The 15,233-nt window shown below is 50.4% G+C and overlaps 1 protein-coding gene across 3 annotated transcripts in view; it reads left to right on the top strand.

Annotated features, from left to right (window-relative positions):
* The window catches only part of RASAL1 (RAS protein activator like 1), a 62,491-nt gene extending 51,211 nt beyond the window's left edge, over positions 1-11,280 (top strand). For 2 of the 3 annotated variants that reach the window (XM_060269282.1, XM_060269280.1), the window contains 2 exons: positions 4,260-4,324; positions 7,997-8,458. In XM_060269282.1, coding sequence (XP_060125265.1) covers positions 4,260-4,324; positions 7,997-8,133 — 202 coding nt within the window. In that variant the 3' untranslated portion in view covers positions 8,134-8,458. Of the gene's footprint in view, positions 1-4,259; positions 4,325-7,996; positions 8,459-10,582 lie in introns of those variants that run through there. The other variant, XM_060269281.1, reaches the window with a different exon arrangement.
* The last annotated feature ends 3,953 nt before the right edge of the window (positions 11,281-15,233 follow it).

Here is a 15,233-nt window from a genome sequence, read left to right as displayed (position 1 = left end):
CCATGGGCCGGACTATATTTTGAAGAAAAAAATGAACGAATTCCTATGCCCCAGAAATAACCCCGAGATGCATTTTAAATAAAAGCACACATTCTACTCATGTAAAAACACGCTGATTCCCGGACTGTCCGTGGGCTGGATTTAGAAGACGATTGGGCTGCATCCGGCCCACGGGCTTTAGGTTGCCTACCTCTGATCTAGTCCAGCCCCATGCCATACAGCAAGCTTTTGCCCAACGTGGGATTCAAACCCACGACCCTGAGATTAAAGAGTCTCAATTCTCTACTGACTGAACTCTACCAGAAGTCAAAACAGCAAGCCTCCTTAAATTGCCATGTTCTAACCATTAATTTGAATGGGTCTACAACTCAAAGAGCCCACAAACCAAATGGGAGGACGTAAGAGGATAGCTCAGTTGGTTAGACAGTGGTGCAAATAACGGCAAGGTTGCAGGTTTGATCCCTGTGGGGGACAGCTGCATATTCCTGCATTGCATGGGGTTGGACTAGATGATCCTCAGGGTCACTTCTAACTCTACAATTCTATGATTCTATGAAGCTGCCTTCCTGATGCCAATAAACGTGTCAGATATACCCTAAGGGAGCCAAAGAAAGGCATGCAATACCAGATGTTCCCACCAGAGGCCCCCCTCTTCATTAAGGAATTTTCATTGCTATCAACATCAGCCATTCTTCAATTTTCTAAGAGGAAGATGGGGCAATTTGGCTCTTAAAAATCATAAGGGTCAAGATCCCATCACAGACCACATAGGGGGCCTCAAGCCTGAGGAAAACATCACTGCTCTATAGCTGAGCACATTCTTTGTACTAAGAAGGTTCCAAATTCAACCCAAACCAGCTCCAGTTAAAGATGTCAGGGAGCCAGTGATGGCTCAGTGTTTGACCACCAAATGGTTCAAAATTTATTTGCTCACTGTTGGCTTTAATGCATGGGATCTGATCCTGGACTAATCTTGGCTAGGGCTGTGTCAGCCTGCCAGTTTCAATAGTTCTGGATTTCTCATTAAGTTTAGGTCTCCACATTTCTGAGCCAAAATCCAGAAAAGTGTGAACTCATTATCATTAATTTGTTAAGCGTTAGCAGTCTTTAAATGACATTACAGATTGTAAGAGCATAGCATAAAATTGGGGTGGTATTGGTGGGAATACACTATGGTAAATGCCGTACAATAACCTAGTTAAAAAGAAACAGCAAATTCATCATAATCCATGCCAAACGCCTGGGACATCCAGCTAAGAGTGACAGCCACACTGGAAGCCCCAGGCGGGGAGAGGGCTCTGGTGTTCAGGCCCTGCTTGTGGGCTTTTCGTTGGGGCATCTGGTTGGCCACGCTGAGAGGTAGAGGTGAAGGACCCCTGGATGGTGAAGCTACTATGGAGTACAGTGCTCAGGCCAAGGGAGCTGGCATTTCTCCACAGACATCTTTCCGGGTCATGTGGCCAGCATGACCAGTGCTTTTTTCTTTAAAAAAAATGTTAGGGACCCAGGTGGCGCTGTGGGTTAAACCACAGAGTCTAGGGCTTGCTGATCAGAAGGTCGGCGGTTCGAATCCCTGCAACGGGGTGAGCTCCCGTTGTTTGGTCCTAGCTCCTGCCCACCTAGCAGTTCGAAAGCACATCAAAGTGCAAGTAGATAAATAGGGACCGCTCCAGCGGGAAGGTAAACGGCATTTCCGTGCGCTGCTCTGGTTCGCCAGAAGCAGCTGTCTGCGGACAAATGCCGGCTCCCTTGGCCTATAGAGCGGGATGAGCGCCGCAACCCCAGAGTCGGACTCAACTGGACCTGATGGTCAGGGGCCCCTTTACCTTTTAATGTTTAGGGGTACTCTCATTTTGACTCAAGAAAAATCACCATTTTATAGTTCAAATCGGGGGAAATAAATACAGTGGTACCTTGGTTCTCAAATGCCTTAGTACTCAAACAACTTGGAACCCAAACACTGCAAACCTGGAAGTAAGTGTTCCGGTTTGCGAACATTTTTTGGAAGCCAAACGTGCTCCGTTTTGAGTGCCACACTTCTGTTTTGAGTGCCACACATCCCTTTTTGAGTGTTATGCTGAGATCTGTCTGTTTTTGCTATTTATTTTGCGTTTTTGCGGCTTTTGTTTTGTTTTAGTGACAGTGTGGAACCCAGTTCAGCTACTGATTGATTGTGTGACTGCAGTACATTGTTTATTGCTTTCATTTTATGGATCAGTGGTCTTGTTAGATAATAAAATTCATGTTGAACTGCTGCTTTAGGGGTTGTCTTTAATAGTCTGGAATGGATTAATTCATTTTGCATTACTTTCTATGGAAAAACACACCTTGGTTTTGGAATGCTTTGGTTTTGGAACGGACTTCCAGAATGGATTAAGTTTGAGAACCAAGGTACCACTGTACAGCAAATGGACAAAAGTACAAAGATTCACAAAATGTTTAGGGGTATGCGTACCACTGCGTTCCCCCCAGAAAAAAAAGCACTGAGCATGGCTAAACCGCTACTGGCGCATGCTAGACCAGGTAGGCCACTGGTCTGATCCAGAAGGTCTCTCCTTATGTCCCTATCTCCGTTTTAGCAAGAGATGGCAGGTATCCAACCTCCGGCATTGCAAAACATAATGCAAAGCTTGTGGTCATCTCTCCCCACGAAGTAACATCCCACACCCTGTTAAGGGAGGAACATGCGCAGGCTGTAGAATGAACGGCAATTTCCTCTGGTTCTCGAGTTTAATTACTTGTCTTGTCAATTCAAGTAAAAACTGTAATGGATAATCGGAGGGCCCGGGCCTTCTGGGCTATGAGTGATGGAGCTTTTGATTGCTGCTTCACTCTCCCGTTGTTGCGCCTGTTGTGACGTGGCTCCCATCTGAAAGAGCCGCGTGATTGATAGCATCGATCTGCTAGAGAAGCGAGCGTAGCGGATGGCTTCCTGCTGCCAGATCTGATGGCTGGGCCTTCAGCACATTTCCCAATGCAAAATTGTTATAAAGAAATAGAGTATTTCTTTCTTTCTTTCTTTCTTTCTTTCTTTCTTTCTTTCTTTCTTTCTTTCTTTCTTTCTTTCTTTCTTTCTTTCTTTCTTTTTTAAAAAAGGGGTTTCCTTTGTGTGAATGCCTTGTCCCTTTACCTTAAGTGAAGGTGGTTCTTAGAGTTGGTAACTATTATTTCCCGTGGAAACAGAACTAGCATGCTCCCCCCAATTTTTAATATATTTTTTCACTTATTTATATAAAAAAATCAACTTAAACAAATCAGCTTTAATAAACAGACACTTGGGGCTTCTTTGGGGGCAGAATTGTTGCATGTTGGCTTGCTTTTCAAAGCCTGCAATTTAAAGATTGAAAATACAGTACAGTGGTGCCTTGCTAGACGAATTTAATTCGTTCCACGGGTCTTTTCTTATAACGAAAAATTCGTCTAATGAATCCCATAGGAATGCATTGAATTTTTTTGAAATTTTTTTTTGCTCATAGGAACGCATTAATTGAATTCCAATGCCTTCCTATGGGAAACCGCGATTCGCTAGACGAATTTTTCGTAAAATGAATTCGTCTAGCGAGGCAACCTCCGCTAGAAAAAACATTTCGTTAAGCGGAAATCTCGTTAAGCAGGGCATTCGTTAAGCGAGGCACCACTGTACTATGCATGTTTTCTCAGAAGTAAGCCCCATTGCCTTCAATGATATTGGCTCCCTGGGAAGTGTAAATAGCAAGAAAGGGAACCTTGAGCTCAAGAGTCAATTCATCTTCTCTTTATCTGATGCTTGGCCACACCCCTTCACAAGACCACGCCCCTTCACCAGGCCACACCCCTTACCAGCCCTGCCTCGTACTCTCCTTGAGTGTTTTTTGTGCCCTTGAACTCTGATGAAGCCTCTTGCTTGCCTGCATGGAGGGATAGAAAAGGGTATGTGAGTGTGTATAGAAACTAGCCTACTCTACAGGGATAAAATTTACATCCATTGCTCCACCCACTTTTGCCTCTGTCTCCGCCCACCTGTGGCATGTGGCCCTCAGAAGGTTGCCCAGAATGGAATGCGGCCCTCTGGCCATAGCTGCCAAGTTTTCACTTTTCTCGCGAGGAAGCCTATTCAGCATAAGGGAAAATCCCTTTTAAAAAGGGATAACTTGGCAGCTATGCCTCTGGCTGAAGAAGCCTCCCTGCCTGTAGTGTATTGGGTTGCAGCCCTTGGGAGTTCGATTGCGCCGATCAATTAGCTTGCAGCCCTGTTTCAAATTATTCCTGCCTTTCCCTAGGGAGAAATACCTGGAGTTTTCAAGCACGGGGGCCACAGAGGAGCAAAGCAGCGGGGCCCGGAAAGGTAGGTGTCTGTTCCTCTTCTGTTGTCAGAGATGTAAGTGGAGTCGGAAACCTGTAATTCTGCCTCCGAATCCAGGCGTTGACTTCCTGGCATTGTGCTTATGCTTGCATGATGTGTGCGATGCGGCTCAGCCTGTGAGGCTTCGTTGTGTAGCCTTTGATTATTCTGGAACTACCTTCCATCCATCGCCATAGGGCCTGGATTTTGCTCGTTTCATCTTCTATGGTCATTACAAGAACTTTAAGCCTGAGTTTGCCTTTTTCCTCCTCCCTCCTCCTCCCTTTTGCCTTTTGGGTCACAGCACTGTAAGCCTGAGGACAGGGGCTGACTTATGACTCATCGTCCTGAGAGAGCCTTTCTGGTTAAACAGCGTTGCTTAAAATCCTTTAAAATAAAATAACAAACAGTTCCCATGACATTTTTTTTTGGGGGGGGAGGGGTGTTGTCACTAAATGTTGCCGGCTTTTGTGTGAGCAGAAGTGGGGAAGTGGAATTTGATACCCTTACCAGATTTCATGTCCCTGTTTTTGCTATTGCGCTCAGCGTAGTGATTTAAAAAACGTGCTTTTAGAAGGTTCCTCCAGAGGAAGAGCAAGCGAGCAGCTGTTTCCAACATGGTGCCCTTGGGCACAGTGGCACTCTTCTGGTCTTCTCCTTATGCCCACAAAGCCTATGAGACCCACCCCACTCACTGCCCCCTTGGTCACAAGCTGGTTAGCATAGTTACCTCCTTTCCCCATTGAAAAAGCCCATAGAGCTGAAGGAGGAAGTTGGAAGAGGGACACTCTATCTCAGGTCCTCCTTCAGCTCTATGGGCTTTCCACAAAACTCCCTCGAAATTCCAAATGTTCCTCCAGGCCTAAAAAGGTGGGCAGCCCCTTGGGTAGAGGGTCTGATCCAATTGGTGTCCACCTGGCTGCCTCAGAGGGGAGAGATGAGGCAGTGAAACCTCCTCTGTCAGCATCCCTGGGACCCGCTGCCATTTGGATGCTCCCCTCCCAGAGCAGCCTATGTCAGCAGCTCCAGGTCCCAAATTCTGCTTATTTCCCTTTTCCTATTCCCTGTTGTATCCTGCCTGTTATGTAAAACTGTGAGCTGCCTTGAATAGCAGCAGGAAATGAGTAATAACGATGCTGCGAGTTGCTGGCAAGTCTCACTACCGCAGCTAGCATTCTCTCTGCCTCTGTCTCTCTCCAACTGTCCTGTTTGCCTCCGTGGTCCTCAGCAGAGGATGCCTGGTGCTCATTGGCTGCCAGCATCACTATGCTTGAAACAAAGGCCTCCTAAATTTACTGCCTTCTCAGTTCACTAACAGTCATCAGAATCCTTAACTGAGATCAGTGGAGATCATACAAGTGCAACTTAAGGGTTAACTCTGCTAGTCAGCTAGCCAAGGGGGTGAGTGGAGGTGTTACTTAGCAAAGACGCACTGACATGATCCTTGCTGAGGTAGCACATGCTCTATGTCAGGCATCTCCAAACTGCGGCCCTCCAGATGTTTTGGCCTACAACTCCCATGATCCCTAGCTAACAGGGCCAGTGGTTGGGGAAGATGGTAATTGTAGTCCAAAAAATCTGGAGGGCCAAAGTTTGGGGATGCCTGGACTATGTAGTTCTGGGAGAGTTTTTCCAAGGGCTTCCATTTGGTTCCTTCCCAAGATGAAGAGTGTTAGGAGACCCCTTATTTCTCTCACAGAACTACAATCCCCAAAATTGTTTTAACAATGAATCGTTCTTCTCAAGGAACTCTGGGAATTGTAGTTCTTGGGGGGGGGGGTGTCTCCTAACAACTCTCAGCACTCTCAACAAACTGCAGTTTGCAGCTTCAGGATCTCCTTTCTCCGTAGATCTTTATGCTCCCTCTGCCAGAGATCTTGCAGCACCTCCCTCATGGGAAGGAATTGCCTCATAGTTTCGAGGACCATTGTGCTACCAGCAAAAAGAGGCATGTTGATGAACTCCCAGCAAATTGACCTTTCGCTCCCCTCACAAAAGCTGCTGTTCGCCAGCCTTTTGTTGCCGGATCTTCTCTCCCCCCTCCCCATTTGGAAAAGCCGAGTGATATCACAGCAGCTCGGCCAATCCGTGCTGGAGTGTGGGGGCTAGCTTTACGCTTTGTTGTGTGCCCAACTTACAAATTCTAAACTCTCAGCTTGGTGTTCCCTTGGCCCTCCCCAGTGGGTCTCCTGGGTCCATGGGAATGCCGAGGTCTCTTCTGCTCTGCCATCGCATGACAATGAGGGGCTCTGTGCGTCCTTAATCAAGTGTGAACGATTCAATCTCCTGGATGGTTGGCCAATGTTCAGGAGGCTGGAAAGCAAAGCTTCCTTGAGGTAGTAAGGAGGGACGGTGGGAGCCTCCAGATGAAAGTCTTGACGATGGGCCAATGGGATGGGGGCTTCTCTGAAGTTTAACAAGACTTGGCAGTTCCTAGAGGAGCCCAGCAGGATGCAGCTCCTGTGCTGAGAGCCAAAGGCCATGTAGGCCACTTCCCATCCCCAGTGGGCTCTTAGATGAAGCCTTCTGCGTCTGAATCTACAGCGTCTTCGGTTGAATCTTGAGTTTCACCATTCTCCGTCCAGGTTCTGTCCGTTTGACCAGGCTCAGATTGACGTATTGTGGCAGTGGATTGACTATTGCCGATGGAGACTGGTCCACAAAGGTGAATGGGGGCTCTGCCCCACCATAAGGACATAAGCAGAGCCTGCTGGATCAGCCCAGGGGCTCATCTAGTCCAGCTTCCTGTTCTCCCAGTGGCCACTCAGACCCCGAGCACAAGAGCCCTCTCATCCCTTGCGGTTCCCAGCACACTGTGTGTGTGGGATTTGTGGGACATCATTGCAGTGAAACCAACAATTCATGTTTTGCCAGATAGGCACATGAAGGGGCTGAAGCTCACAGAGCTTTTCTGTAAAATATGCTAGAGAGAACTCTGTGAGATCACTTCCTTTGTCTGCCTTAGCAGGAAGCTGTAACACTACATACTTCCTTCCTGCCCAGGCAGTCTTCTCTTTCTTCATTGTGCTTCCATCCAAGCTGACCTCATAGGCATGTCTGAGCTGTGTAGCTCAGACACCATTTTTGAGCTTAACTTTTGTGACTTAGATAGTAGTTATGAACCTGCCTTCATTTTTGCTACTGAAATGGCTGCTTCAAGAACTAGATTATGTAAGTAAATGCTACTTTTACATCTTCACAAAACAAGGCTACTGTGGCAATGACCTGTTGGTGGCCAGATCCCTCAGGACTCTGGAAGATTATTCATTCATTTGTTTAGAGCATGGGTACCCTGTTCCTCAGAGTGGCTTATGTGCAGTCAGAACAAGACAAACCCCGCCCATGCAGGCTCACACAACCACAACACAGCACACAAGGAAAAAGGGACAGGGAAGGAAGAGGAAAGTATATTTTAAAACCTCAGGCACTCATTTCTAAACAGCTGTTCCTACAATCACCAGCTGGTGCAATTCAGGGGCAGGAGGTGCCTGGTGGGGTCGATGAAACAAGACCTGTTTCCCATCTCTCCTGCCAAGGCAGCCTGGTGGAATGGCTGCCCTCTGTTGACAGTTGATGGGAGAGGATGCCCAAAGGAGCATATGTACCTCCAAGGCCACAAATAATCTTCCGCATCTTCTCTCGCTTTCTCCTCCACCTCTCTGGCCCCACCCCCAGATGCAAGCGGCCGGAGGATGGCAGCCACTGCCCAACTCTTAGAAGTCATTCAGGATCTGCAGGAGGCCCACGATGCCTTTGAGCGCCACGAAGAGGAAGCAAAGGCAGCAACCGACCTGGTTCCCCACCACCCTTAGGTGGGAACGCACGCACCCCATGTTTGTTCCGTATTGTAATGGTGTGTTTACATAAGTAACGGGGAGGGGGCGCTGGGATCCATTGCCTGCCTTGCAAGTTGGATGGCTTTGGATGCAGAGTTGGGGCTTGGGAGGCAAGTTGGGTTGGTTGTGGAGAGAGAGGGGTCAGGCAGACAGACAAACAGACAGAGAAAGGATGGAGAAATGTCTTTGATCTCCTCCTGGCTGCACCCAGTCTACGCTCTATATCCATACCTGCCAAGTTCCGGCCTGAGAAATAAGGGACTGGACCGGAAGTAGCAGACCGGAAGTAGCGCTGCCGCCATTTTGGAACTGGGCGGAGCATGCTCAGAAGCGACTTTTGATGGTGCTCTGCCCTGTTCAAAAATGGCCGCCGCACCAGAAGTCGCGCTGCAGCCATTTTGGAACTGGGCAAAGCACCATCAAAAGTCGCTTCTGAGCATGCTCCGCCCAGTTCCAAAATGGCCGCCGCGCCAGAATAAACTGGGGAAAAACAAAAAAAAATCCGTTTTTTCGGCTGGGAACAGCCGGAAAAACGGGGGTTTCCCGGGGAATACGGGAGACTTGGCAGCTATGTCTATATCCAACATGATGCCCTTCGGATGTTGGACTCCAACTCCCATCAGCTCCAACCAGCATTGCCAATGGTCTGTGACGGTAGAAGTTGTAGTTCAACAGCACCTTGATGGCACTTGCGTGAATCTGTGAGATGTACAAGTAATTCCTGAAGTGTCCTCTCTTGGAGCACTTTCTCCTTACAAAGGGGGCACACTTAGGCCAGTGGTTTTGTGTGTGTGTGTGTGTGTTACAAATCTGTAGAAGCACGGATTGTGGGCACAGCATCCTGGAAAAATTCAGCCGTTGGGTGTTTATAAAAGGGATGAGGAACCTGTGGCTCTCATAGGTTGTTGGACTCCCAGTTCTAGTAGGCATGACCCATAGTGAGGGACGATAGGAGTTGGGACTCCAGTAACATTCCCCAATCCTTACCAAGTTTCTATCCCTTACGGTTAGGCTTGAAAACCCATAGGCAATGGCCACCAAAACCGTAGAAGTCAAGGAGGTGTTTGGCTGCATCTCACTTTTGGTGGGCATGAGAGCCAGTGTGGTGTAGTGGTTAAGAGCGGTAGACTCATAATCTGGGGAACCGGGTTCACGTCTCCGCTCCTCCACATGCAGCTGCTGGGTGACTTTGGGCTAGTCACACTTCTCTGAAGTCTCTCAGCCCCACTAACCTCACAGAGTGTTTGTGGTGGGGGAGGAAGGGAAAGGAGAATGTTAGCTGCTTTGAGACTCCTTCGGGTAGTGATAAAGCGGGATATCAAATCCAAACTACTACTCCTCCTCCTCCTCCTCCTCCTCCTCCTCCTCCTCCTCCTCCTCCTCCTCTTCACATAGCTGATTTGCCATAAATTGTGGGAAATTAATTTTAGAAAAGCACATTGGAGAATATGTTCTGTGGGAATAGGTGATATTGTGAGCATTTTTGTATAACTGAGATCGCAGAATCTATTCCCAGCGCAGAATTGGCAGTTTCTTTCGTAGCACAGGAGGCAGGTTCCTTGCCCCCAGTGTGTGCCCCCCCCTGTTGGTGTGCAACTGTGCCTCACTGTGGATTGGGGCCATGCCCTAGCGATTTGCCACAGTGCTAGGAGCGGTGTGTGTGGAATACAACAACTGTCCTTCTGATCACATCTCCTGGTTTCTCAGCCAAACTCTTGCGGTGCAAGAAAGTTTCTCCCGCCGCAGGTGTGCCTCTTCCTCGCCCTGTTAAAGCTTTTGTGGAAACTGCGAACGTTCAGCCTATGATTCCCCAGCGCCTGTAGAACATATGTTAGTTTAGCATTGAGTACCCCTTTGCATTTGATCACACGGTTGCAGCAAGCAAACAGCCCAGGACTGTCAGTTTGAGAACAGCAAGAACTCCTTTGATCCGGTGGATTCAGAACAAGCTAGTTGGTGTACAGCCAAACACTAGTGTTTCAAACACCGTGATGTCTTGTTAGATAAGGATTCAGCCTTAAATAACTTAAGCATTCTGTTGGAGAATCTCAGATTCAGAAGGGGTGGGCGGTCCTTTGGAGAGAATGGGGCACAGCCTTGCCAAACTCAGCCTGCCCTTGGCAAGCCTCCTACCCGCCTGGCTTCTTCCTTACACCCAGTCCAGGGAAAGATGTTGGCTGCCACCGGTTATCCCTTGCAAGGCTCAACAGGGAGGAGGATGTGGACAAAGTTATAATTAAACTGGCCCTGCCTGTCATTGGCTCCGACGCCACCTACTGTTGGACCTCCAGTGCCAAGGGGCACTGGTTGCCGCTGGTTTGAATATATGGGAAATGAAAACAGCACTACCTGTCCCCCCCACAAAGAGAGAGAGATGCGCAGATTACAAAATGCAGTTAACTAACCCTATTTCTTGTGGTGGCAGGTGGTTCTGGGAGGCCAGGGAACACCTTGAGATGCATTGCAGGTGAGACATGGTTATTTCTTTGCACAGTTTTGGAAGAGATCTTTTCCTCTCTGGGCTCTGTCTGGTGTTTCTGCCCACGAGCCCAAGTTTTAAAGTTTCACAGCATCCAACACAGCAGCTTTCGTTAGCGGAAACTCTCTGGGCAACAGACCGCACAATCTATTGTGCAGCAAACAGCTTCATCTTTCTCTTGCGCAGCAGTGTTTCGCTACCAGAACACGCTAAGTGACAAACTCAGAGCAGAATCCACATCAAGCATTTAAAGTGCATCCACAGCAGATGGGAAGTGCGTCGCTTCCCTTGCAGAATCCTGGGAACTGAAGTTTGTGAAGGGTGCTGGGAAATATAGCACTTCCAGTCCATTAAACATTACAGTATGAATCTGCCCTTAGTGGTATCTTGGATACAACCCTCTCTTTTTTGTTACTCCCCTCCATTTATTTTTTTTCCTTTTCTGCTGGTTTAGCAACGTCGGAAGTTGTCCCATACTGAATCAGGCCATTGGTCCATCTGGCTCAGTATTGTCTACATGGACTGGCAGCAGCTCTCCAGAGTTTCAGACAGGGGGTTACTCCCACCTCTACCTAGAGATGCTAGGGATTGAACCTGGGACCTTCTGCGCTCAAAGCGGATGCTCTTCCAATGATCTCCAGCCCCCCCCCCGATAGCTTGATTCAGCCTGAATCTCACTGAAAACCTGCCTGTTCAACGGTTTTTGTCCCCCACCTTCTCCTGGGCTGGAGAGAAATGTCTGTGTTTTGAGGGCAGCGATGACAGCCCTCCCACCTCTCTGAAAACATTACGCCTGTTTTTACTGTAAATGCAGGCAGATGTGACTCACACAGGGGCAGTCTAGTGAAAGGACCAGAAATAGGTTTCCCCCCCAGAGAGTTGAGGGCAGGCTTAGGACAGGCCACCGGAAGCAGGTGTTTGCTTGCACTAGGGGAGCCATCAGGTGGGGCATTACATTTGCAATGTGGCACAAGGCTCACACAGCCCCTCCTTGCCACTGGAGTGATATTTGGGGCAGTGGGGAGTGGGGAAGGCCGTCCGACCAGGCTCCTGGCTTGCTGCGAGTGCAGAGAGATAATACCGTGTTTCCCCCTTTTTAAGACACCGTCTTATTCTTTTTTTTACTCAAAAAAACACACGGTGTCTTATTTTCAGGGGATGTCTTGTACCTTAAGGCCTCCTCGGAGGGGCCAGGCAGCTGGCTGGGGTGCTGCTGGGCACTCTGTGCGGCGCTGCAGCAGCAGCTGGGTCCAGGCACCAAGGCAGCAGGCCGCTGGCTCAATGCTTCGTCCGGCGCTGCGGAGCGCTCCTCTCTGCAGCTGCCGGTTCCGGTGGCAGGGCGGCAGGCAAAAAACCCAAACCAAAGAGGCCAGGCCGCTGCACTCCGCCCAGCGCTGCAGGGCGCTCCGAGCCCTCGGCGCTGCGGAGCGCTCCTCTTTGCAGCTGCCGGTTCCGGTGGCGGGGCGGCAGGCAAAAAAGAAAAAAAAGAGGCCAGGCCGCTGTGCTCCGCCTGGCGCTGCGGAGCGCTCCGCTCTGCAGCCGCCGGTTCCAGTGGCGGGGCGGCAGGCCGCCTCGGGCAGGCAAAAAAAGAGAGGCCAGGCTGCTGGCTCGGGCGCGCGGAGCACCCCGAGCCTCTGAGAGCCAGCAGGACGAGGAGGAGGCTCGCCGGGTCGTCGCCCAGCAGCGCGCGCGGAGCGCCCCGAGCCTCTGAGAGCCAGCAGGACGAAGAGGAGGCTTGCCGGGTCGTCGCCCAGCAGCGCGCGCGGAGCGCCCCGAGCCTCTGAGAGCCAGCAGGACGAGGAGGAGGCTTGCCGGGTCGTCGCCCAGCAGCGCGCGCGGAGCGCCCCGAGCCTCTGAGAGCCAGCAGGACGAGGAGGAGGCTTGCCGGGTCGTCGCCCAGCAGCGCGCGCGGAGCGCCCCGAGCCTCTGAGAGCCAACAGGACGAGGAGGAGGCTTGCCGGGTCGTTGCCCAGCAGCGCGCGCGGAGCGCCCCGCGCCTCCGGCAGCCAGCAGCAGCAACAACAATCCCAGAGGCAAGCCTCCTCCTCGTCCTGCTGGCTCTCAGAGGCTCGGGGCGCTCCGCGCGCGCTGCTGGGCGACTACCCGGCAAGCCTCCTCCTCGTCCTGCTGGCTCTCAGAGGCTCGGGGTGCTCCGCGCGCGCTGCTGGGCGACGACCCGGCAAGCCTCCTCCTCGTCCTGCTGGCTCTCAGAGGCTTGGGGCGCTCCGCGCGCGCTGCTGGGCGACGACCCGGCAAGCCTCCTCCTCGTCCTGCTGGCTCTCAGAGGCTCGGGGTGCTCCGCGCGCCCGAGCCAGCAGCCTGGCCTCTCTTTTTTTGCCTGCCCGAGGCGGCCTGCCGCCCCGCCACTGGAACCGGCGGCTTGCTCGCAGAGGCTCGGGGTGCTCCGCGCGCACTGCTGGATGCCGACCTGGCAAGCCGCCTCCTGCTCTTGCCGGCTCCCAGAGGCTCGGGGCACTGCTTTTCTATACTCTTGCCGCGGCCAGCGTGCTGGGTCCCGCTGGCTGGCTGGGGCACTCAGCGGTCTCGCTCCTCGGAGGTATGGCTTATTTTCAGGGTATGGCTTTTATTTCCTAAACGCTTAAAATCCTGCTATGGCTTATATAATGACTACGTCTTAAAATAGGGGAAACACGGTAGCTTCACAAACCACGTTTCTGAGTGCTGGAAAAGCCGCAAAGCCCAGCTCTCCAGGGACGCCTTGCCAAAAGCTGATGGCGCAGCAGCGCTAAATGGCCCCATAAATCATGCCTTGCACCAAAGCATCTGTGGCACAGTCTCCCTTGGGTAGGTGGGGAATCTTTAAGCCCTGGGAGATTATTTCCCCTTCTCCCTGCTTCCTGACCAGATGGAGATCTTCTGGGAACCTCCGGGCATTTCTTATCCAGTCCAGAACCTAAGGAGACCCTGCTGGATCAGGCCACTTGGTCCAGCTTCCTGTTCTCAACCAAAGGCCCAAATTGGGGGACTGGCGAACAAGATCTGAGCACAAGAGCTTCTCCTGTGGTTTCCAGCAACTTTCAGCTAGCCAGCTGTGGTTGAACTGCTTAGAGAGCCAGTGTGGTGTAGTGGTTAAGAACGGTGGACTTGTAATCTGGTGAACCGGGTTTGCATCCCCCCCCCCCCGTTCCTTCACATGCAGCTGCTGGGTGACCTCGGGCTAGTCACACTTCTCTGAAGTCTCTCAGCCTCACTCACCTCACAGAGTGTTTGTGGTGGGGGAGGAAGGGAAAGGAGATTGTTAGCCACTTTGAGACTCCTTCGGGTAGTGATAAAGCGGGATATCAAATCCAAACTCTTCTTCTTCTTCTTCTTCTTCTTCGAGAGCAAGCCAGCAAGCTATGGCAAGGCCTTCTAAGTCTTCAACTCTGGGTCCTGCACCCTTCCCCTCTATAGCAGGAAACCCAAATGTGTGCTGCCATGGCAAAAGGCACAAGGCTTGCTTGTCATGTGGTTCCCCCAACCATTGAGCCCAGAGAGGGAAACCTGGGTTCCAGACCCTATCACTCTCAGACCCTTCAAGTGTTCCTTTTCCCCAGGGATTTACAGAAGTCCCAGTTTCTGATTTGATCCCAGAATGTCCCACTTTTCCTTAGGATGCTCCTATTTTCACTGGAGAAATGTTGGAGGTTATGGAGTTATGTGACCCCCAACCAAAAGAGATGAGTAACTATACAACCTTAAACAACATCTGAAGGCAGCCCTGTATACGGGAGTTTTAAAATGTTTAATGTTTTATTATGTTTTTATATATGTTGGAAGCTGCCCAGAGTGGCTGGGGCAACTCAGTCAGATGGGTGGGGTATGAACAATAAAGTTGTTGTTGTTGTTGTTGTTGTTGTTGTTGTTGTTGTTGTTGTGGAATAGGGCATCCCTATTTTTATCAGAGAAATGTTGGTGGTTGTGCACTCTGTGCTGTGAAGATGATGGACCTTGGACTGGCCAGTCAGCCTGGCCTACCTCACAGGGCTGTCGTGAGGCTTAAGAAGAGCTCCTTAGAAGAAGAGAAGACTGTAAATGTGAATCAATGACAATGTAGTATTTGCCCCTTTTCCCTTCCAGCAATGGTGGTCTAGCATCCTCAGGCAGCTGCTGTGGTCCAGGCAACTCATGAGGGTTTGCTGAGGCTGTTATTTGTCTCTCTCATCTGCCCATTCCCTTGGCTGCAGACTAATGGCAGCAGTGATTAGGGAGCTTGCCGCCATTTTGTATTTTCCCACAATGCCCTGAGCACCCAATGTAGCATCCCTCCAGAGCATTGCATCATGGGGAATTTAAATGGCGGGTGGCTTCTCATCTGTTGTCATGACGCAAGCCCATAGGGACGGGTGTGGGTGTGTGATATCATGAGGGAGGGACTTCACCCCCTTTTGCTGGGGGCTCCATCGAACCTGGAGCTGGCTCTGGTCCTTTCACACACAAGCAAATTTGAAAATCAGATCTTATCAATGGAAAGCTGGTTGAACTGCTGGGATCTTGACACCCAAGGCAGCAAAAAAATTAATTAAATGTTGTTTTGAAGCCAGTGCCTCCTTTTTAAACAAACAAACAAACAAACAAACAAACAAACAAACGTCTA

The sequence above is a fragment of the Zootoca vivipara genome, chromosome 17 (assembly GCF_963506605.1).
Source record: "Zootoca vivipara chromosome 17, rZooViv1.1, whole genome shotgun sequence".
Classification (NCBI taxonomy): domain Eukaryota; kingdom Metazoa; phylum Chordata; class Lepidosauria; order Squamata; family Lacertidae; genus Zootoca; species Zootoca vivipara.
Note: the sequence above shows the minus strand (reverse complement) of the source record. Positions and strands in the feature narration are given on the sequence as shown.